Source organism: Mauremys reevesii, linkage group 2, assembly GCF_016161935.1.
Source record: "Mauremys reevesii isolate NIE-2019 linkage group 2, ASM1616193v1, whole genome shotgun sequence".
In the NCBI taxonomy this organism is placed as follows: Eukaryota; Metazoa; Chordata; order Testudines; family Geoemydidae; genus Mauremys; species Mauremys reevesii.
In genome coordinates this window covers 145511168-145534881 of record NC_052624.1, presented here as the reverse complement: position 1 = coordinate 145534881, position 23714 = coordinate 145511168, and the positions used below count along the sequence as shown (strand labels likewise).

Here is a 23714-nt window from a genome sequence, read left to right as displayed (position 1 = left end):
TGGGGACCCGCATGAAAGCCCCCTAAGCTTATTTCTACTATCTTAGGTTAAAACCTGGTACGCTGCCACCACCAAATGATTTAACAAGAAACAGGGAAAGGACCACTTGGAGTTCCTCTTCCCCCAGAATATCTCCCCAAGCCCTTACACCCCCTTTCCTGGGGAGGCTTGAGAATAATATCCTAACCAATTGGTACAAAGTGATCAAAGACCCAAACCCCTGGGTCTTTGGACAATGGAAAAATCAGTCAGGTTCTTTAAAAAAGGATTTTATTAAAAGAAAAGGAAAAAATCATCTCTGTAAAATCAGGATGGAAAATAACTTTACAGGTAATCAGATTCAAAGAGCCCAGAGGAACCCCCTCTAGCCTTAGTTTCAAAGTTACAGCAAAACAGGGATACCTCCCTCTAGCAAAGGGAACATTCACAATTTGAGAAAAAGAAAGATAAAACTAACACACCTTGCCTCGCTGTTACAAGTTTGAAATGTGAGAGACTGGTTCAGAAAGATTTGGAGAACATGGATTGATGTCCGGTCCCTCTTAGTCCCAAGAGCGAACACCACCCAAAACAAAGAGCACAAACAAAAGCCTCCCCCAAAGATTTGAAAGTATCTTGTCCCCTTATTGGTCCTTTGGGTCAGGAGTCAGCCACGTTACCTGAGCTTCTTAACCCTTTACAAGTAAAAGGATTTTGGTGCCTCTGGCCAGCGGGGATTTTATAGTATTGTATACAGGAGGGTTGTTACCCTTCCCTTTATAGTTATGACACAGACTAACACAGCTACCCCTCTGATACTTGAAACTACAGTTAGTAGTTCTGCAATTCCACATTTGAGTTCCTTCAGAACTCTTGGGTGACACCATCTGGTGAATACCATAAGAAATACAAATAAATTTGCAGTCTAAATTCTACAAACTAAGCAGGATTAGAATCAAGCAATCAAGCAGCCTCTTGCCCTAACAGATGTTACAGGCTGCTTACAGTTCTCAATACACAGGCTGGATTCCCTTTCAGCCTGGGCCCCATCTCCCCAGTTCAAAGTCTTTGTCCTCCAGACGATCTTCCAGCTGTGGAAATGGGGGAGGGGAGAGGCCTCTTTGACACTTTCATCCAGCCAGGATCTTTCTAGCAGCTGTGACGTGGGGTCAGGCAGCCCCCATAGGTACCTGCCCTCTCCGAGGTGCCTCTGGGAGAAGGGATTGTTCCTGATGGGCTGGTAACACCTGTCTGGCCGGTGATGGCTGCTCAGGTCAGCTGTGGGCCTTTCACCACCTCACAACGTATTTCAGTAACACACAGAGCAATACAATGCGAGTACACGCACTTCAACAGGATGCTAATGTTCAACAGACCAAGGCTTTTTAAATGACGCCTCACAAGGCCCTCACATCACAACAGTGAATCTGGGGTTCCAGATGCTCCTGCGGGGTACAGAGTGTCACGGAGGGAGGCTTGAGGGGTGGGGCAGGTCCATAGATGTCCAGGCAGAGCCACTGACAGCCCTGTGTGTGTTACAGAGAGCTGGGAGCATGCGGTAAGTATGGCCCAGCCACAACCCCGCCCCCACCCAGCCACAGCCCCACCCACTGCTCCCTGCCCCACCCCACAGGCTACACCCATAGCCATAGCCCTGCCTATTGCTCCCCACCCCACCCACTTCTCCCCTACCCTACCTAGACACAGCCCCACCCACTGCATCCCCCCACCCTGACCCCACACTGCTCCCTGCCCCACCCCACCCTATACACCCTGCCCACTGCATCCCCCAGCCATTGCTCTGTCCCCTTCCCCTGCCCCAGGGCAGCACCCACCTGCCCCCATCCCACTCTGCAGGGCCCCAGTGCAGCAGAGGAGTCCGAGGACGGGGACATGTACGAGGTGCCCCCCTGTGAGAGCCAGGCCTGGAAGGTGGCTCCAGCCAGGAGGCAGGAGAACACGGACGGCACCTACCTCGGTAACAGGCGGCAGGAGAATGGGAGGCTGGCAATGGGGGAGGAGGAGAGGAGGGGGCAGAGTTGGGGTTGGAAGGTTGGGGGCAGTGAGGCCTCCAGGGCCAATCTCACCCTGTCCCTGCCTCCAGATCACGCCACTGCCCGGCGCTGCTCAGAGCCCTTCGCCCTCCTGCCGGCCAAGGTGAGTGAGCCGCCCGCAGCCCACACCGAGCCCCCTTCACCCCCAATCCCCCTCCCCCAACACTGAGACCCCCTGCACTCCCAATCCCCCACCCCAACAGCGAGACCCCTGCACCCCAATCCCGCACCCCACACCGAGCCCCCTTCACCCCAATCCCCCACCCCCAACACTGAGACCCCCTGCACCCCCAATCCCCCCCCCCAACCCCGCGACCCCTGCACCCCAAGCCCGCCGCCCACCCCGAGCCCCCTCACCCCCAATCCCCCTCCCCCAACACTGAGACCCCTTCACCCCCAATCCCCCTCCCCCAACACTGAGACCCTGCACCCCAATCCCGCACCCACACCGAGCCCCCTTCACCCCCAATCCCCTCCCCAACACTGAGACCCCTGCACCCCAATCCCCACCCCAACAGTGAGACCCCTGCACCCCAATCCTGCACCCCACACTGAGCCCCCTTCACCCCAATCCCCTCCCCAACACTGAGACCCCTGCACCCCAATCCCCACCCCAACAGCGAGACCCTGCACCCCAATCCCGCAGCCCACACCGAGCCCCCTTCACCCCCAATCCTCCCCAACACTGAGACCCCTGCACCCCAATCCCCACCCCAACAGCGAGACCCCTGCACCCCAATCCCGCACCCACACCAAGACGCCTTCACCCCAATCCCCTCCCCTAACACCGATCCCCTGCACCTGCAATCCTGCACCGCACACCAAGCCCCCAGTTCTCTTCCCCACACTGAGCCCCCACACCCCCAATTCCCTTCCCCATGCCCCCTCCCCATGCTGATCTTCCTTCGCCCAGACTGAGCCCCCACATCACCAACTTGCTCCCCCATCCCCAGTGCTGAGCCCCCCCAGCCAGCACCCCGATGCCCCCTGCCAGGGAGAGTTACAGTGTGAACAGCCAGGGAGCACCTCTGCCCCTAAAAGTCTTGGGCCCCAGGAAGTCTCGCAGCCCCCTATTGCCCCCCCCCCCAAGCACCCTGTGGCCACCCTCAGTGGATGTGATGACATGGCACTATGTGGCCAGCTCTGTTCCAGGAGAGCCCAGAGAGCCCCATATCCCACGGTTGCCACCATTTCCTCACGCAGCCGGCCTCCGAAGCTGGGAGCTTGGGGGTTGGGCCCAGGAGTTACTTAGGGAGGTGTGTGTATGTGTGGGGGGTTTGGAGACCACGGGCAGGGCCGGCTCCAGACCCCAGCGCGCCAAGCGCGCGCTTGGGGCGGCATTTTGCCGGCAGGGCGGCAGGCAGCTCCGGCGGACCTTCCGCAGGCACGTCCACAGGCACGTCTCCAAGAGGTCCCCCGGCCGCCCTGCTTGGGGCGGCCAAATTCCTAGAGCCGCCCCTGACCACGGGGAGCCTGGCTGGCTGGTAACCAGCCCATTGTAACCCACAGTTCCTGTCAAAGCTCAGCCTGGTGCCTGGCACAGACGCTGGCAATGGAGAGGAGATGCCCCAGGGCCTGGCCTGCGGGAAAGGTGAGGGGCTGCGGGGGGCGGGGAGGAGAGGGGGCTGCTCCCTTCCCCACAGACACCGAGTACCCCCAGACTGGGAGCCTGGCAGAGCCGCTTGGAGCCTCCCCCGGGCCCATGCAGGCTGGCTTTGGCCCAGGGCTGGGGCGGCCTGGCTCCCTGTCCACTTTTGGGGTCCCCACTTGCCCCCGGCCCGTGGAGGAGGGGAACTCCTTGCCCGGGGCAGTGATCGCCATGGTGACAGGTGGGCTTGCCGATGGTTGCAGTTACCATGGTGACTGGGTGGGCAGAGGTGCTGGGGTAGCCGCGTTGGGCCCATGGGGGATGTGGGGGGGCAGCGTCCTGGGGGCTGAGTCTTGGGCTGGGCCCTGCTGCAGTCCCTGGGACCCCTTGGGCTCCCCACACGCCAGGCTTGGCCACGCGGCCTCTCGCCCCGGCTGGCCCCTGGCACCCAGAGCTGAGCCGCCTCCTTCCCTTACAGGTCAGGACAGAACCCGGGCGAAACTCCCTCCAGCTCCCGGCCCGAGGCCCCTGTCGACGCCTGCCGGCCCCGCTGCACCCCGGGGTATGTGGGGGGTCCTACCCTCCTGGGGGCTGGGCACTGCAGGGGCGGGAAGGTTTGGAAGGTGGGGGGAGTTTCTGGGGGAGGACTGGAGCATCTGGGGGGGCTTGTCCCTGGGGGCTGGCGAGGGGCTCCTCACAACCCCCCAAGCCCTTTCCTGGGGGCCCCCAGATGGGGTCCCTCTGTTCTCCTCAGTCCTGCTTGGGCTCCGGATGCTTCTGCCCACCCCATAACCCCATCCAATTCCCCATCTGCCCCAATCTCTGCCCCCAGCCTGTCCCCATCCCCCCCAATCTCTGCCCCCCGTCCTGTCTCCCTCCTCCCCAATCCCTGCCCCTGGCTTGTCCCCACACCCAATCTCTGCCCCCAGTCTGTCCCTGCCTCCAATCTCTGCCCCCCCGAGCCTGTCCCCCTCCCCCCCAATCTCTACCCGCCCCCAGGCCTATCCCTATGGATATCCCTGGGGGGTATGAGGTAGCCAGTGGGTGGGGGATGCAGCTCCAGTCACATGGTTTAGTGTCTCAGGGCGCCCCCTGGACTCCAGTGGTGACCCCCCTCCTTTCAGGGGGGATGGGGATGGGGCTGGCTTGGGGGGGAATTAGCCTCTGCTGCTCACTTCACCTTGTTCCTGCACCCACAGATCCCAGACCGACTTCGTCGGACGACAAGGTACCCGCACACATATACACCCTGCCCTGATGGGTGCTAGGACAGGGACCCCAGGGCACTCCCTGCCCCCCCCACACCCTGCCCCAGAGGGTGGTGGGACGGGGGCCGCAGGGCACTCCCTGCCTTCACCCACCTAGATGATCCCTCTGGAAGCACGTCCACTATGGGGGGCTGCAGAAAGCCTGCCCCCCTGTGCACCCTACTGCCCTCTGCTGAGTGGAGTCAGAGCTGCTCCATGTGTGTCAGAGCCCCCGTGCTGCTGACAGCTGATGGGGATTCCCTGTGCGTGGGAGCAGGGTCCAGCCTGGCAGGGGTGCAGAGATGGCCGGGGACCGGGTTATGTATCTGCACTCACCTCTCTGATCCCCAGGCAGCTCCGGGTGACACCAACTGACCCACCGTGCCTGCACCCAGCGAGTCAGTTCCGCCTCCTCATGCCACTGATGGGGAAACTGAGGCATGGAGAGAGGCAGGGACACCACTCAGGAAGTCAGCAGCGGAGCTGGCAATAGAGCCCAGGAGTCCTGGCTCCCAGGCCCCTCTAACCACTAACCCCCCCCCCTCCTCCCCTCCCAGGCCCTAGTTTCAGCAACAAGGCCCTACATCCATGGTGAGAGGGGAGAGTGTTCCTGTGGCCCTGCCCATGGCTTGACCCGCTGCGGACCATGGGTATGGGGCACCCAGCAGGTGTCTGGCTGGTTGGGGGCCGGGGCTCTGGGCCCCGCCCCCCAGTGATTCGGGGTGTCTCTTCCCTTCCCAGGAAGGACCCCCAGAGGAGGAGATTTACCTGGTGTGTGAGCCGTCGAGCCCACGTGAGTTCCTGCCTCCTCCCCTGCTCCAGCCCCCTAGGGGCGCAAGACCCTGCTCCAGCCAGGACTCCTGACACCCAGGCACTGAGAAGGGGCCCCCGCCCCACCTGACTCTTGTCTGCTTCATTCCAGCTCACTGCAGGGCGACTTGCGCCCCGAGGCCCCCACTTGGCCAGGTGCCCCCGCCACGGCTCCCAAAGCTGTCCAAGTGAGTGCCCCCTGTGCAGGGCCAGCCTGGCCCCCAGCCAAGCCCCAGGGAGCAGGTCAGGGACCCCAAGCGCCTGCCTGCCCGCCCGTCCGTGAAGAGTCCATTCCAGAGGCGCAGGGATCTGGCTCCCAGCCCTTCCCCATTCCCCCTCTCCCTCCCCTGGCCTGGGGGATCCAGCTCCCGGCCCTGCCCTGTTCCCACCCCGGCCCCCCGGACCTGCCCCGTTCCCCACCCCAGCCCCGGGGATCTGGCTCCTGGCCCTGCCCCATTCCCACCCCAGCCCCGGGGATCTGGCTCCTGGCCCTGCCCCATTCCCACCCCAGTCCGGGGCATCCGGCTCCTGGCCCTCCCCTGTTCCTGCCTGGACCAGCTGCCCCTGCCTGGTGAAGCAGGTTCCCCAACTTGGGCCCTGGAGCTGCCAGTGTCACGGCCCAGACGCGGGCCAAGCCCTGGGTGCAAATTGCGGTGCGGGACCCTGATGCTCCTGGTCTCTCCAACAGGCCGAAGATCGCCCTGCCTGGGGCCCACCACGTGAGTGCAGGGGCTGGGGGAGGGAGGGGGGCTGGGGTGTTGTGGGGTGAATGGGGCTGGGGGGGCAGGGATAGCTCCCCCCTCCCCACTGCACTGAAGGTGCCTTCTGCTCTCTCTTTGCAGAGCCTGGCTGATTCCTCCCCCGAAGGTGAGTGCCCCACAAAACTCTGCTGATGCCCCTCACTCCGGACCCACAGCCCCTGCTAGCCCAGCCCTGGGCTCCCTCCCACTCCCAACTCTGCTGGTGCCCCTCACTCCTGACCCGCAGCCCCTGCTATCCCAGCCCTGGACTCCCTCCCACTCCCAGCTGTGCTGGTGCCCCTCACTCCAGACCCCCAGCCCCTGTTATCACAGCCCTGGGCAGAAGCACCAGTGGTCTCTCCCCATCTGGGTGTGGCCTGTTTGCGGTCCCTTGGTGCTGGGGAAGATGCGAGCGAGCTGAGGGACTGAACGGGAAAGGCCCCTGCCAGGCCCCGGGAGCTGGTGGAGGGTCAGGGAGTGAGGGTGAGGCTGGAAGCTGGTGGGGGTCAGGCCTGTGATCTCCCTACATCCTGGCTGAGTGTTGGTGACTATGGTGCCCTCCCAGGGCTGGGCCTGTGGGGGATAAAGGACCCGCTACTGCTGCCAGCCGAGGGAGCTCCCCTCCGGCTCATGGAAGAGGCCTGGGAGCACAGCCCATGGCCCGGCTGGACGTCTGCCTTGTCTCCTCTTAACCCCTTGGTGTCCTGCCTCTTTCAGCCTCCAGCAAAGCCCCAGCCTGGCCCAGGGCCAGTGGCTCCCTGGTGGAGGTAAGCGCCCGCCCTGCCTGTGGGCTCGCTGTGCCTGGGGGGCGAGAGGGGTGGCACTTTCCTTCCAGAGTAGGCAGCACAGCCTCTGGGAGGGGCTCGTCCCGGGGGGTTGGGGGGGGGCAGATATAAGGGGGGGGCAGAGCAGAGGTCTGAGAACTCTCCCTTCCCCACCCTCACCATGGTGGTCCCTGCTTCACCCCACAGTCCCACCCCACCCCACAGGCAGCCAGGTGCATTCTGGGAAGATTCACCTTGAGAGTGCCCGGTGTTGCCATGGGGGAGGATACCAGGCCAGGTCCCTTGGATGGGGGGGAGGGATTCTGACACTTCCCCCCCACCCAGCTGCTTTCACGTCTCCCCTCTGCTCCCCAGGATCCTGGCATGCAGGACCAGGCCTGGTACGCGGGGAACTGTGACCGGCATGTGGCAGAGAGCGTGCTGCAGGGGGTCAATAAGGTACCGGCTGCACCTGCCAGGGGAGGGCGAGCACAGGGCCTGGCACTGGGAGCCAGGACTCCTGGGTTCTCTTCCAGCACGGGGAGGGGAGCGAGGTCGAGTGGTTAAGGGAGGGGATGGGAAGCCGGGACTCCTGGGTTCTCTCCCAGCTTGGGCAGGGGAGCGGGGTCAAGTGGTTGGGGGGGTGGCGGGGGGGTCTGGGAGCCAGGACTCCTGGGTTCTCTCCCACCTCGGGGAAGGGAGCAGGGTCGAGTGGTGGGGGGGGCTGGGAGCCAGGACTCCTTGGTTCTCTCCCAGCTCTGCTGCTGACTCTGACTGTGAGTGGGTCAGTCCCCAGCTGTCCCATGGGGTCGGGGAGAGGGGACAGAGGGGAAAGGCTGGGCCCAGAGCCCGTCCCTGGGGCTGTAGGGAACCTGTTGTGGTTCCTCCTGCACCCAGGAGCTGCCCAGGTCTGTGGCAGGTGGGGCCTGGGCAGGCCTGGCAGCCTCTCCCATGCCAGGCCGGGTCCCCCCGCAGTGCTGAGCAGCCCCCCTCTGCCCCAGGACAGCGCGTTCATGGTGCGCCAGAGCTCGAGGCAGGGCTGGAACCAGCCATTCACCTTGGCCGTGCTGTACAAGGGCCACGTCTACAACATCCCCATCCGCTACGTGGAGAGCAGCCGCCAGTACACGCTGGGCAAGGACGGGAAGAGCCGCGAGGAGGTGGGTGCCCGCGAGGGCGGGGGGGGCATGGAGCCCCGGGGGGCATCTCCCCTGGGAGCCCTGGGAATGGGGGGACCCCTGGGAAAGCTGCTGGTCGCCCCTGCTGCTCGCTCAGGCCGGAGGGGCCAGGCCAGGGCGCTCCATGGGCAGCTGGGCGCGAGTGGGACTCAGCAGGGCACACCCAGCCCTGGGACCGGTGCCCCGGGGAGGGTCGGGCTGGTCCCACTGCTCCCAGCCGCTCTCTGCTGCCATCTCCCCTTTTCTCCCCCAGCGGTTCGACAGCGTGGCCGGCATCATCCAGCACTACCGCGAGCACCCCCTGGTGCTGATCGAGGGCAGCTCCGCCTCCAGGGCGCACACCTGCCTGCTCTTCCCCGTCAAGCCCTGAGGGCTGGGGACAGGCTGGGGGCCCGGCTGCGGCCACCCCCCAGCTCTGCCCTGTGGGACGCGAGGCTCTCTGCACTGGCCGCTCTGGGGCGGACAGCAGGGGGCGCCAGCGCTGCAGGAGTCCTCCGTGCTGGGCCGTGCAGCCCCCTCAGGGGACAGGGCTTGGGGGGCTGGGAGCTCCCCCCTTCCCGCTGCAGCAACTCCTGCTTTCCCCTCTGGTGGGGGCCCTGCTGGGGTGGGGTGTTCGGAGTCCTTGGGTTGCTCTGGGTCTCGCTTGGCCTGTTGTTCACAGTGGGATCTCCAAGTCCGCAGGGCTCACCCGTGTCAGTAACCGGGGGGACGCGCCTGGGGCCGCCTCCTGAGCCTGTTTGCTGCCCTCGGCCCCCTGAGTCGCGGGCTGGGACCTTTCCAGAGCTTTCCGCTCTGTGCCTGGGACTCCCCGGCCTTGGCCTCGCCCCAGCAGCTAATCCAGACAAGTGTGGGGGAGGGGGAGACTGGCTGCATCAGGTGCTGGGCTGGGACCCAGGGGGCTGCTGGGTTCGATTCCTGCCACTTCCCCGCTCGGTGCCTCAGTTTCCCTTTCCAGCATTGTCTAGTTAGCCCCGCCCACAGACAGCTCCAAGCCCGAGTCGTGGTCTGTGGCTGCGCAGCGCCCAGCACAACAGGGCCCTGAGCTCATTCTGCAGGGGTCCAGGCCGTGCCCAGCACCATGGGCTCCCTTTGGACCTCCAGGCCTTAGCCCTAGGATTGAAGGATACAGGCCTGACTGTCAGCCCCTGCCGGCCTGAGCCCCGCCCCCCCCGCCCGCTCTGCCCCCCTCCGTGCTCAGTGAGTTGCAGATGGGGCCACGGCTGGATGCTCCGAGCGGGGCTGAGTGCCGGGGAGCTGGGCCGTGGGCACTGATAGAAGACCCTTGGCCCAGCCCTGTGGCTCCTGGGTCGGGGTGGGCAGGTGAGGTCAGAAAGCCCAGGAGAGCTGGGCCCAGGCAGGTTGTGGAGGGGAGACCTGCAGGGAGCGGAGTGGGGGGCTCAATAGGGGGCAGTCAGGACTGGCCAGAGGGAACCCCTCCCCCCCCACTCACTGACCCATCGGGGCCCCAGTCATCAGAGTCCGTGATGAGCAACGGGGGGGGGGGGGTGTGCAGCAGCCCCTTCTCTGCGGACAATGCACCCCCCCATTCCTGGGCTCATGGCCAGTCCCCCCCACACACCCCGTTCTTGGGCTCACGGCCAGCAGGAGAGGGGCTGGGGGCTGGGACCCCATGGGGGCCGGAGTGGGGCAGCTCCACGCAATGCCCACACAGACCACCAGGGGCCCTCGGCGTCCAGGAGCTGGATGTCCCTGGCCCCAGCTCCTTCCCCTGGCCACAGATAGCCCCCGGGCCCTGCCTCTGGATCCAGCATCTCCCCCCGCCCCGGAGCCCATTCCCTGCCCCCTCATCTTGCCTGGGGGCATTAGCGGAGGCCCTGTCCCCCCCAACCCGCATGGTGCCCACCAGGCTTCCCACTGCTGGGCAAGGCCCCTAGAGCCTGGGGCAGGGAGATGCAGCGGGGCAGGCCCCAGCCAGCTCTGGGGGAGCCTGGGGGACCCGCTGCCTTGGGGGCCTTCCTCTCGCCTTGGGCTGAGCCGGGGACCCTGCAATGCCCAGGGGGCAGCAGCGCCCCCAGGTCCTCTCTGCACCCCCCCGCCCCCGGCATCAGCCTCTGGCCCCTGGCAGCACTTGCGGGGGGATTCTCTGCAGCTTGAGGTCTTCAAACCACAATTTGAGGACTTCAATAACTCAGACATAGGTTAGGGGTTTGTTATTGAAGTGGATGGGTGAGATTCTGCAGCCTGCATTGTGCAGGAGGTCAGACTAGATGATCACAATGGTCCCTTCTGACCTTAAAGTCTATGAGTCTATGAGCACCTGCCCCCTAGCACCACACTGGGGGCAGTGCAGACAGTGTGGGGAAAACGCCCCCTACTGGCTGCATGTCGGTGGAGTGGAGTCGGTTCGTACACCCTCCCCAGAGGTGGCTGCATGTGGGGGCACTGGCGCATGCCCCCCTCCCCGGCTGGTTGTGCAGCACGTGAAAAGCACTTGGCTCAAAGGGGGCCTGAGCAGCCCATCCCGCCAGGGGTGGGGGGCAGGGAAACCCGCCAGACCCCTGACTGGGGGCTGCAGCCGAGCCAAGCACATGCCATGGGGGGCAGCCGGAGCCTGGCCGGGGCTGAGCGTCGGCGGAGACAAACCGTGCCAGGAGTGCCAGGGCCTTTCCCCTCCAGGACACGCCCAGGCCAATAGGGTAGGATGAGCACTGAACAGACCCACCCTGCGACTGTTCACACCCCCACAGCAACACTGTCCATGCACCCCTGCGACTGTTCACCCCCACAGCAACACTGTCCATGCACCCCTGCAACTGTTCACCCCCACAGCAACACTGTCCATGCATCCCTGCAACTGGTCACACCCCCACAGCGACACTGTCCATGCACCCCGTGACTGGTCACACCCCCACAGCAACACTGTCCATGCACCCCACGACTGTTCACCCCCACAGCAACACTGTCCATGCACCCCTGCAACTGTTCACACCCCCACAGCGACACTGTCCATGCACCCCACGACTGTTCACCCCCACAGCAACACTGTCCATGCACCCCTGCAACTGTTCACACCCCCACAGCGACACTGTCCATGCACCCCTGTGACTGGTCACACCCCCACAGCGACACTGTCCATGCACCCCACGACTGTTCACCCTCACAGCAACACTGTCCATGCACCCCTGCAACTGTTCACACCCCCACAGCAACACTGTCCATGCACCCCTGCGACTGGTCACACCCCCACAGTGAGACAGTCCATACACCCCCTGTGACTGTTCACCCCCACAGCAACACTGTCCATGCACCCCTGCGACTGATCACACCCCCACAGCAACACTGGCCATGCACCCCTGCGACTGTTCTCTCTCTCTCTCTCTCTCTCTCTCACACACACACACGGACTGTTCACACATGTGCACACGCAGCCATTGTTCACATGCAGTGTGATTGTTCGCATACAACCCACACTTTAGCTGTCCCCCAACTCTCTGTCCCCCCTATCCCATTCACGGGGACTGTCCAGCTGCCAGCCAAAGACCGTGTCCAGGCTGCGCTCACATCTGGGCAATGTGCCCCACGACACCTAGGGCCACTGTCAAGGTGTGGGGGGGGGTCAGGCATTAGTGCCATGTCTCTGCCCTGCCCTGCCCTGCCCCAGGGAGTCTTCCTGGGAGTTGGCGCAAGGGGCCAAAGTGGGACCTGCTGAGTGGCCAGGCCGGGGACAAGGCCACAGCCAGGGGTGAAAGTAACTTAAAGAGCTTACTGAGCAGGGGGCGTGGCCTCAACCAGACGAGGCGGGGCCTTTAAATACCTGGGCCCTTTAAGTCACCCCTGGAGCCCTGGCGCTGCTACCCCGGGACTCCGGCAGTGGGGCTCGGGAGGCGATTTAAAGGGCCCAGGGCTCTGGCCGCTGCAGGGAGCCAGCCTGTAATGCTGGGCAGCCTGGGGAAGCCAGTCCGGTCTGGCACGGCGTACTGGCTCTTGCTGGTACACCGGACCTGCTTACTTTCACCTCTGGCCACAGCCATGGAGGGGCTGGAGGCTGGAAGCGAGATCTATCGCCCACTGCTGGGGCCGGGAGTGCGGCACAGAGAGGATTCTGGGATATAACCCAGGCAGTGCCAGGGCAGGGAGCAGAGGATTCTGGGATATAACCCGGGCAGTGCCAGGGCAGGTGTGACATTGCACTCCGTATGTTTTATGGAAATATGCTGAGTGTGAATATAATGTAACTGGAATATGCTTCATGCAAAAGGTCTCTTGTAAGGTATCATTACAAAGCTTATAATCTCCTGAGTGTGATCATCCTATTTGTATAAATGTATCACTCTTGTATCTGAAACTAGAAATATGAAATCTAACTCTCTGGTCCTATTGCAAGTGTGGGCCATTAATGGTGGTTTGAAACCTTGATGGCTCCCATTAACTAGGACGATTGACTGTAAATGGCTCTGTTTACCTGCAAGCCTCCACTGCATACGTGAGGGCCAGTCATGAGAAAAATCCCCTAGTTACCACCTGAGCTGGAACTAACAAGGACTGTACCAGGGGAAAGGCTTGGGCCCAGCCTAGGAAGGAGTCTAGTTTGTGAAAGAAGCTTATTGGAACATCTCTGAGGGTGAGATTTTATTTGTAATCAGGCTCTTAATGTATTAGGCTTAGACTTGCGTGTTTTGTTTTATTTTGCTTGGTGACTTACTTTGTTCTGTCTGTTATTATTTGGAACCACTTAAATCCTACTTTTAATACTTAATGAAATCACTTTTGTTTATTAATTAACCCAGAGTAAGTGACTAATATGTGGGGGAGCAAACAGCTGTGCATATCTCTCTATCAGTGTTATAGAGGGCGGACAATTTATGATTTACCCTGTATAAGCTTTATACAGAGTAAAATGGATTTATTTGGGGCCTGAATCCCACTGGGAGCTGGGTCTCTGGGTGCTGGAGACAGGTGACTTGCTGAGCTGTTTTCACTTAAGTCTTCAGCTTTGGGGGCGTGGTTCGGACCCTGAGTCTGTGTTGTAGCAGGCTAGCGTGTCTGGCTCAACAAGGCAGGGTTCTGCAGGCCCAAGCTGGCAGGGAAAATGGGCTCAGAGTTAAATTCAGCACTACAGGTGACAGTCCCAAGGGGGTCTCTGTGACTAAACTGGTCACAGTCAGGGCAGGAAGCAGAGGATATAACCCAGGTAGTGCCAGGGCAGGAGCAGAGGATTCTGGGGGCTCCTTACCGCTGCCCAGTGCGGGGGATGAGAGAAACCGCCATGAATGATGGCATGGAGAAGAGGATTCCAGAGGGGGAACTGAGGCAAGTGGTGGTGAAGGGTGTCAGTGGCTGCAGGAATGATGCCAGGTGCCCTGCAGACAGTTTGGTTTGATGTGGGGCCACCCCTTTGGCTGTTGTGTCACCTAACCAGGGGGATCATGGCCCAGGCTCGGCCCCGGCTGGGCTGGGGGTGCCCAGGTAAGGCTGGCCCCACTGATGGAGATGTTAACCCCTTTCTGTCTGGGTCATAGGGGAATGGGGGCCACAGCCTATGCCAAGGGGTTGGAGAGGTCTCTCCTCGCTGGCTGCTGCTAAATCGGTTCCTAGCAGGGGCCGTACACCCCTGTAAGGGACTGGGGGCCAGCGGCTGGGATGGAGGGAGCCCCCTGTGGTGGCACCGGGCAGTGCAGGTTGCGAGCGAGAGCCTGTGAAAACCCCCAGGTCTGTTGGTGTCCAGCAGCCTGGACTGCGAATCCCCTGCAGATGGGACTCAGTCCTCACGCAAGGGGCGTCACAGGGGTCTCTGAGCCTGAGCCCACCCTCTGGCAGAGCAGAGGCCAGGCCTGGCAGAACTCTGGCACCCCCCCAACTGGCCCCGCTCCTGGGGGTCACCGTGGGCAGGAGGGACGCCCAATGGGTGCTTGGTGAGCTCCCCGGCCTCTCTGCAGGAAGCCACCTGCCTCTTGCCAGGCCATGGCATGGCTCCCTGGCACTGACATTTCGTGTGCATGGTACAGGGCTCGGGGCCAGGCCAGATCCCACCTATGGCACTCATCCCCCCCCCCCCAGCACTCTGAGTGCCCTCACGCAGCACCCGCTGTGCAGACCCCACGGGTGCCTGTCCATGCCTGGGGGGAGGGGGCGCAGCCAGCCTGTGATGGGCACATGGCTGGGCTAGGGCCAGCAGGATGGCGCCATGAGCCCAGTCACCTCTCGAGCCGGAGGAGCAAGTCGAGTTTTACGCTGCTGCCCGTTACTGGGGGATCCGGTGCCTCTTAGCGCCACCCCCAGGCACTGTCATGGCAGCAGAGCTCAGCGCCCCCCTGCTCACGCACTCAGGGTCCACATGGGAGCGGGGTCAGTGGCACAGCCAGCCCTTGGCACTCCTGCAGATTCACCCCTTGTGGCCCGGGTGCATGCCAGTCTGCCAGCCCCCGCCTGACACAGCTCAGAGTGATGTGGATCCCAGCAAATACGAGGGGTGTTGAGCAGACAGCGAGCAGGAGACACCCCACCCCCTGGGCCCAGACTGCAGGGCCCCCCACAGGAGGATCAGTGCCCAGTTGGAAGGGCCAATGGGGCAGAGCCAGAGCCCAGCTGCAAGGGCCCCTTATCTCTCCAGTACAATGTCTACCAGCCCCGCCCAGGGTGGGCGAGATAATGCTGGGCCAGGGCAGCCACAGCCGGACAATGCTCGGCACATGGCCAAGGGGCAGGCGATGGAACACAATGGGCCAGATTCTGCCTCGCCGATACTGGGGTAAATCCAGAGTCACTCCGCTGGGCCGGATTCTGCCTCACCAATACTGGGGTAAATCCGGAGTCACTCCGCGGGGCTGGATTCTGCCTCGCCGATACTGGTGGTAAATCCGGAGTCACTCCGCTGGGCCAGATTCTGCCTCACCAATACTGGGGTAAATCCGGAGTCACTCCGCTGGGCTGGATTCTGCCTCGCCGATACTGGTGGTAAATCCGGAGTCACTCAGCTGGGCCAGATTCTGCCTCACCAATACTGGGGTAAATCCGGAGTCACTCCGCGGAGCTGGATTCTGCCTCGCCGATACTGGGGTAAATCCGGAGTCAATCCACTGGGCTGGATTCTGCCTCTCCAGCCCCGGGGGGTCAATCTGGAGTCACTCCGCTGGGCCTGGCTTGGCTTTCAGTCCGTTCCATGGTCTGACCGAGGAGTGACTCACTGATGGCTGGCGTCACTTTGGATTTAGACCTGTGTGGGTGGCTCAGTCATTTCTAGGCTGGGGACAGGTTAGGGTGGAGGGGGGGAGACAAGCCAGAAAGGATCCAACTAGAGATGGGCTTGAGCAGCCCCCTTGGGCTCCAGGACCAGCCTCCCCCGGCTCCAGGGCTGGCAGGTGCTGGGTTCTAAGTCAGCTCGTTATCCACCCCCAAGCCCAGCAGCAGGGCAGAGACCCCCGCTCCCTGCAGCCCTGTGCTGGGGGCTGGCAGGCGGGAGCCAGAGCCCTGGAGCAGGCCGGCAGCAGACACTGGTGGCTTGGCAGCCCGCTGTGCCAGTGAGCAGCCCTGGCCACCGTGGGGGGAGGGGGCAGTTTGGCCGTTCTCAGCTCTGGCCCGTAGGCACTAACTGCCCCCCTGTTGCCAGCTGCAGCAGCAGGGCAGGGCTGGGCAGGGGCACGTTGGCAGAGGGCAGCGTGGGGAGCTGGCTGTCCATCGCTCGCCAGCTTCCCGCAGGAGCGCAGCACTGGATAAGCCTGGGGGGGAGGGTCCCTCAGACCAGAGCCCCGTCCCCCTCCCCCACAGCTCAGCTGTGGCTTTCCCGGCCCGTTGCCATCCCAGAGGCCAAGGTGCCCGAGTGCGGTGAGTCCTGCGCCCGCTAGCAGGCCCAGCTCCCCCCCGCAGCCCCTCGTCCCTCCCAGCACCAAGCTCCTCACGGGGGGGGTGTCATTGGGCTCCTATCGCAGATAGGGAAACTGAGGCGCGGGATGACAGCGGCAGAAATAGGAGCCGAATCCCAGCATCCAGCTGCCCCAGTTCCCTGCTCTAACCACTAGCCCCCTGCCCTCCCAGCCTCTTTCCTGTGCTGGGGGAGGCTGGGAGCAGGGCCCACGGCCTGGCACTGCCCCAGGTGCTCCTGGAAACGCAAACAGAGCGGGACTGGGAGCCAAGCCAGGCAGGAACCAAACAGGCCAATCGCAGGGGCAGGTTGCATCAGCTCCTGGCTGGGCTGGTCCCTCACTCGGCACACAGAGCAGCAAACTGTGAGGCAAGTGCCCAGCGCCTGCCTGCAGTGAGCCGGGGAGCAGCTTCTGGGCAGGGGCTTCCCTGGCCAGTGTGGAGCTGGGCCTGGAGGAAGGGCCCTGTTCCCAGTGTGGACCAGGGGTGTGGCTGGGGGCCCTGTGCTGTGATTGTTCTCGGTCTCAGGGCCCATAGGGGGTGGGTCGGGGGCGTGGCCGGGGGCCCCGTGCTGTGATTGTTGTCGGCCCCAGGGCCCATAGGAAACAAGAAGCAGGGTCAGGCCCCAGGCCCTGGGCTTGTTGGGCCGGCCGGGTGGATTTCTGAGCCGCTGTGGCAGATCCGGTTCGACGGAACAGATTGGCACCAGCTGAGGATCTGGTGCCTGAGCTCCGGCCACGGCTGCAGGGCCCTGCATCCCACTGGCTCCGGAACTCTGGCTCCCACAGTCGTCCTATTTTTAGCCCCTTCTCCCAGGACTGACTAGGAAGGATCTTTCCCACACGTCACAGCTGCCGGGGTCAGGCGCAGGGCACGGCTGCCGGCCTAGAATAGCCCCTTTTCAGCAGCCTTGCAAGGCAAGGCCTCCCAGCTTGCATTCTGCTGAGCCGACTGGAAAGGAAGGTGGTGGGGCTGGGTCAGGCCCCTCACACCTGTTGCCATATGACACACAGAGCCTCCACTTAACGTGTGACCGCCTCCCTCCGGCCAATCAGCAGTCAGCGTCTGTGCCCCCAAACAGACAGCACTTTGCTGTGACGCAGCAAATGTCGTGTGCGGCAACGTGTGTCCTAGGCCCCATACTGCAGAGAGCTGGTAGTGATTCTCCTTCCCTCTCGTGGAAGCCAGGGGGTTCTGGGTTCTTTTCCTGCTGCTGCCGCATGTGCCCCGTGGCCATGTGTGGAGGAAGGACGTGGGATCACACCACAGATGTCCACGAATTGGTCACTAGCCCTCAACAGATTCTCTGTTACAGCCGAGCTAAGCAGCCTGGGTGAGAGTCACAAGGTCCATGTACCACATGCCTCCCACTTGAGTCCTAGGGGCTCAGGTGTGTCTTATTTGGTGCCTGTGCCTTGGCCAATCTCTTGTGTGTCCTGATGCCTGCGCCTTGCTCTGATCCTTCTCACTGATGCACAAAGACCTGAAACCACCCAGCCGGGAAACATGGGCCAGAGCCCTAGGGCGACAGACTGTTCCACTCTCCCGCCACAGCCCTGCCCCCCCCCCCATCCCAGGCATGAGGAGACGAGGGATCAGAGACGGTGGGTATCAGCTCACCAGGACCTTCCCCAGAAAGGTCACAGCCTCTGTTTGGCAGCAGGTGCCGAGCACCGTCAGAGGGATCCCCCTGCCCCACACAGCCCCTGACGCACATTCACTCCCGTATCCAGCCAGGGTGCAGACAGACGCTGGCCTTCCCTCCCTATCAGGAGCTGCATGGCAAGGGGTGTGTCCCCCCTTCTCTCTCTATTAGGCGTCTGCTCTGGGCAGCTGAGATATCACATTGCGAGGGCAGTTTCCCAGGGACAGAGCCGGCTCCACCTGCTCTCAGAGACCTTAGTGAGGCAGGGAGCTGAAATGCAGCTGGGAGGTATCCCAGCTCCCATTGGGCCTGATCCTGCTTCACTTGCCCTGCTTCAAGAGCGTCACTCTGGATTGACTCTGGCTTGAGCGAGATCAGAATGAGGCCCCTTTACCATCGCTGGCTCCAGTTAAAATTGCTCCTGGAGTCTGGGGTGAGAAGGCCAGGATCTGAGAGCAGTGATGTTCCCAGCCCCACACCTGCTCCCCAGGCACCTTCTCAGCCATCTCCCATGTTCGGGGCTATGGGATTAAACCGAACCATGGCTGGGACCAGCTGGCAACTCTTAGACCCTGTCTACACTATGGCTCTGAAGCGCTGGAGAATCCATGCCCTGAGCCATGGAGCTGGGTAGATTGAAGTTTCAGTGTCACTTAGGCCTTCCATCTGGTGAGCTGGCCTTGAGCTTCACTGCACGGCTGGATTCCACCCAAGTGGCTCCTGCCTCCCACACAGGCCCCAGGGATGCCGGGAGCCAATCACGCCCTGGTCACCCTCCGCCCATCCTGTGGTCCGGGGAGCTCAAAGCACTTTGCAAACACTGGCGCATTGAGTCTCACAACCTCCCGTCACAAAGTGGGTCAGGGTCATCGTCCCTGCGGAAACTGAGGCAGGGAGTGGGGAAGTCAGCATCTGAGCTGGGAACAGAGCCCAGGAGTGGCCATGCAGCCGGCATGAAGCAGGGCCAGCAGGGACAGAAAGGCTTGTTCTGGCACCTGTGGTGTCTAACCAGGTTTTGCAGATACGAGGCGTAAGCACCCACACAGCTTCCCACACGGTCTCCGGTTCCCACCACCCTTAAGCGCAGGTCCGCACCCGGGCTCCACATCGCTGGGAGCCCAGGATGATGCAAACTGCGGCCGTCTTTCCATGCCTGTTCCCTGCTCTCCCGAGATAACGTGCCCTGGCCGGAACGTCAGGCCACGCTGGCCGCCCCATGAAGCAGCTCAGGCAGGTGAGAGAGGCAGCTGGGCAGCGAGCAGGGGATGTTGAACAACAAACACATCTAGATCCATGGGCCAATGAGCTCCTCACTGTCTCTGGGGAGAACAGCTGAGCCCTCACACACCCACAGCCGCCAGGCCAACTGCCCGCCTGACCCGCCAGCAGATCCTCACGAGGAACCCGAGCCAGGACTATGTAACACTCCAAACGACTTTCCAGCACTCTGCAAATGGAGCACGTGTGTTTGGGGAAGGCTCACGCCATGCCCTGCAGTAACCCCTGGGCTGCACACCCTGTGACCCACTCAGCAGGGGGGGTTGTGAGGTGCCCTCAGGTCCAAAGGGAGCTGCTGAAGGGGGCTAGATGCCAAGGGCCTGATCCTCCAGCCTGCGCCCAAACATGCAATCCTGTCCTGATCTGCTGGTGTTGTAAACCTACGTATCATTCTTACCCACAACAGCAGAGTCTGGGGCCAGCCAATCACAGGGCCCTCTTGTGCCAGGCCCTGCACGAATCCAGAGCAGTGCCCGCAGTTCCGGCCCCGAGAGCTGGCTCTAAACCAACCAGACAGCTGCAGGGGGCGGGGAGGTAGGGCACCGGCAGCGGAACAAGGGATGGCAGCAAACAGGATGTGATGGGGCTGGGGTTTAGCTTGGAGGAGATCAGCTTAATGGGAAGGACGGGAAGGGAGCAGGGCCAGGGAAGGGAAGGGGGCAAGCGGGACAGGGCAAGGGGGAGGGTGTGGATTGACGCTGAGGGCTGCACAAGGTGCAGGGCAGCAAGGAAACAGGCAGGGGAGCTCCAGGGTTTGGGACATTAGGGATCCTGCCTTCTAAACAGCAGCGAGCTGGGATGGGAGAGAGCAGGAGTTGACAGGAGATGAGCCCTGGAGTTTGGGGCGGGGCTCAGCTGCAGGGGCAGTCTCATGGGAGCCAGGACACTGTGCCCCGATTCTCTTTTCTCCCCACTTTGCACCCATGAAACTCGACTCCCTGCTGCCCGCCCGATTTGCGCCAGTTTCAGGGAGAGCAGAGGCAGAAGGAGCATTTCACAGAGGCTGGTCAGTTTCACACTGTCCCATCCCCGGTCAGTTTCACTCTCCAGTCCTGCCCCAGGTGGCAGTGCAGGGGTGGGCCTGGGGTGGGGCTTGCCCAGCCCAGCCCAGTGGGAAAGCTCAGGCCAGGGTTCGGGGGATCGCATGGCTGGAAAAGCCCATTTGGTTACCAGCCCAAATTTGGAGCCTAAATTAACTGCCTCGGAGACCAGGGCAACAGGGGCTACCAGCTGGGAGAGAGAGAGAGGGAGGGAGAGCCGGGGATCAGCCGATGCTCTGGGCTCCTGCCCTCTGGGTCCCAATAAATGCCCAGCAGCCCAGCCCAGCATGGCAGGGGTTAACCCACCCCCCAGGGCTCCCTGCCCCAGGCTGTTTACCCCTGGGGGGGCTGCTCCTGGGTCAGACTCTGCCAGGCTCACTCCCATGACTCTGGAGCACGAGCAGGAGCACTGCCATTGCTCCTCTAGCCAGTGAGAATGCTTGAGCTGCACCGTGGCCTTGCCAAGGGGTGGGGGCAGGGTTCTGGCCCAGCTCATCACAGGGCAGAGACATTCACTAGCTCCCACTGGGGCTGGCTCCAGAGTTCTGTCCAGGCCCCTCTCGTAATAACCAGCCCCGATAAGCCCTGGGCCTCAGATAACCAATATTATGGGCTGTCCCACACCCATTCCCTGGCAGGCGGGAACACTCCGGATTGGGCTGCCAGGTGAGGCTGCACCCCCGCTTCGCCCCCACCCAGCTCTATCAATACCAGCTGAGCCATGCGCCTCGGCTCCTGGACACCTGCATTCCACACCGGGGCAGGATGGATTGCACAATACCGCGCCGGGACTTGCTAGGGCCCTCATGACGCCAGCACCACGCACTCCGGGAATGCCAGCCCTGGGGGCCAGGGGGTGGGGAGGTGGAGCGGGCTGACACGCTTTTCAGGTGCTGCTGGGGATTTCCACAGCAAAACAAATCCTAATTTTGGACTACTCATTGTGTATACATAGCCCAGTAGCTGCCATCTCCCTCCTAGGGAGCAAAGATGGATCATTGTCATTAGTCCCCCTCTATAGATGAGGAAACTGAGGCACAGAGCAGGGACAGGACTTGCCTGAGGTCACCCAGCACAGCAGTTATAGAAACAGACCCAGATCTCCCGAGTCTCAGTCTGGCCTGTGGCAGAGCTGGGATGTGAACCTACCTCTCTGGCTGTCCTGCCCCGTGCTCTGCCCCCCCGCTGCTACGTATTGATCCGGCTGTTATCATAGACACGGGGAACCTCTGCACAGGTTTGCACTAGGCCAGGAAGACCTGACCCCTAACTGTACATCATTCCCTGCTGCACCAGCTTTTCCAGCCCTCACCATGGGTGCTGGACGCTGGGGGAAGCCTGGCTCCATGGAGATTTCCTACTCCTTTCTCTGACTCAGCTGGGATGGGCTCGTGCCGGAGACCAGATACCAAGCTCGATGGGCCCCTGGTCTGACCCATTCCCACAGCACCGTGTGAGCAAAGGGAAAGCAAACACCAGGGCTGAAATCCTCTGGGCAGAAGGCCAGAAAAAAGCTGAGACCCCACTTAAACCCGCTCAATAGGGGATCCTGAGGCCTGCGCCATGTACTGGAAGGGATTTGTCCAGTTCAAAACAGGCTGCCGGGTACTTTCTGGTCCCAAAGAGGCTTCTGGATGGTTAGAAGATGGTCGGTGTGTTGCAAGGGGCTCTGGGAGCTACCAGAGGCAGCCTCAGCACCCGCTTCTCCTGCACATCTCAATCAACAGAGAACCCATTTGCCTGAATAATGACCGCAGACAGAAAGGCCTCGGAGGCCCAGGGCTGGAGTCTATCGGACTGAGGGCAAGGAATCCAGAGCCAGACACAGTCATACGCCACCCCCACCCCGCATTCAGAGCGGAGTTCAGGCCAGGCCACTGGAGTGGGATCAGGAGAGCTGGCATCTATTCCTGGCTGTGCCACCGACCCACTGGTGGACCCTGGGCAAGTCCCTTCATCTCTGTGTAGGTTGAAAGCTCTGGGGCAGGGATTGGCTCTCAGTGGGTCTGTCTGCACGGCAATCAGCTGGGGGGACTGGTGCGTGTTGAGACGTCCCTGAGCGAGCTTCGTGGGAGACAGCTTGCTAAAAGTCCCAGCGGCAGCAGCACAGGCTATGGTGGCACGGGCTAGTCCTGCCTGGGACCCTAGTTTTAGGTACCCCCAGGGCCTGGTCTACACTTAAAAATTAAACCAACTATGCCACTCGGCTGTGAAAAATTCTGGCGACCTAGCTCCTGCCTCTCGGAGCGGTGGATTCACTGTATCAGTGGAACCACCCCTTCCGGTGCCGTGGGAAGGGTTAACCCAACAGCAGCATAACTGCATCTGTGGCGCTTGTAGTGTAGCCATGGCCTGGACTAGCACTACTGTTGTGGCTCTGGGTTGGGTGGAACCTCTGCCGGGCCTTTCCGTCAGGACAAATGACTGAAATAACTGTACGCAGCGGTGGGGGAGCCGTCTCGGTCCCAGGGGTCAGGTCAGGACTTTCCATGGCCCAAGAGTGGTCTCCAAACCCAAAACACAGGCAAACGCCTGGCTGCCCAGAGATGTGAACGAGCCGGATGGAGGCGTACAAGAGCTATTGGTTGATCAGAGGGGTGTGTGTGTGTGTGTGTGTGTGTGAGAGAGAGAGAGAGAGAGAGAGAGAGAGAGAGAAAGTCTTGGGGCTGTGAGCAAAGCGAGACCCTCCTGCGGCTTGGCTCCCCCGTGTTTGGAGAACCAGGACTTTGCACGTAAACAAGGTTGTGTCAAAGAAAATGCCTGACCTGATCCTCATGTCACACCCTGCATCCGCTCAGCTGCTCAGCACAGCAGGGAAAACATGACAGCGCCCCGGGGGGGCCAGGAGGGGAAGCATTAGCTCGCTTAGGCCTGTGCTTTAGGCTTGGTGCTCTGGAAGGGGACCCTGCCACGGCCTCCCAGCGAGCGAGCCAGGGTCCAGCTGCGAATCAAACCCAGGAGTCCTGGCTGCCCTGAGGAGGGGTTGCCTGAATACAGTCAGCAGCCTCGGCTCAGCAGTAACCTCACCCCATCAGGCCTGATTCCCCCAAATGCTTTGTGTCATCAGTGACATTGGCTCCCGGGGGGCAGAGTCTCCCCCCGGCTTTGCAGGGGGCTGGCCGATAACACAAGGCGAGGGCCAAGGCAGGCCTTTAATGAGGGCTGGGCCAAATGCCAAGGCCGGGGGAGCCCGGCAGTGGGCTGAGCACCGGCCGTTTGTTTTGTAACGCAATTATTTCGCAGACACTAACAGGATTAGCTGCAGCCCCGGACTAATGTGACCCGTGGCACATGCAAGAGGCAGGGCTGACAATAGCAGACCCTCGGTGCCCATCTCCAGCCCCCATCCCACCCCCATCTCATCCCACTTCCCCCCCCTTTCCTGGGCTGCTCCCACAGGCTCGCCTGAGATGGCATTTGAAATCACTGGTTGCCTTGGCAACCCACATGGCCCAGCCGGAACATGACGTTCTGAGGCTGGAGGTGGCATCAGGCGGGCTGGGGGGGCCTACGGGGGCCAGCCCGGAGATGGGGGGAGGGCAGGTACTCCCAGTGGAGTGATGCAATGGGACG

General features: G+C 62.1%; 1 protein-coding gene across 2 annotated transcripts; it reads left to right on the top strand.

Annotated features, from left to right (window-relative positions):
• The first annotated feature begins 1825 nt into the window (after positions 1–1825).
• SH2D6 (SH2 domain containing 6) lies at positions 1826–8881 on the top strand. Of its 2 annotated transcripts, XM_039525705.1 has the most exons (13): positions 1826–1957; positions 2084–2136; positions 3543–3624; positions 4100–4183; positions 4821–4849; positions 5610–5661; positions 5791–5866; positions 6367–6397; positions 6521–6545; positions 7136–7185; positions 7558–7641; positions 8184–8342; positions 8614–8881. In XM_039525705.1, the coding sequence occupies exons 1-13, from the start codon at positions 1873–1875 to the stop codon at positions 8728–8730; spliced, it is 927 nt and encodes a 308-aa protein (XP_039381639.1). In that variant the 5' UTR covers positions 1826–1872; the 3' UTR covers positions 8731–8881. The 2 variants fall into 2 exon arrangements, with proteins under 2 accessions (XP_039381639.1, XP_039381640.1); XM_039525706.1 differs by lacking the exon at positions 7558–7641.
• Positions 8882–23714: the final 14833 nt, after the last annotated feature.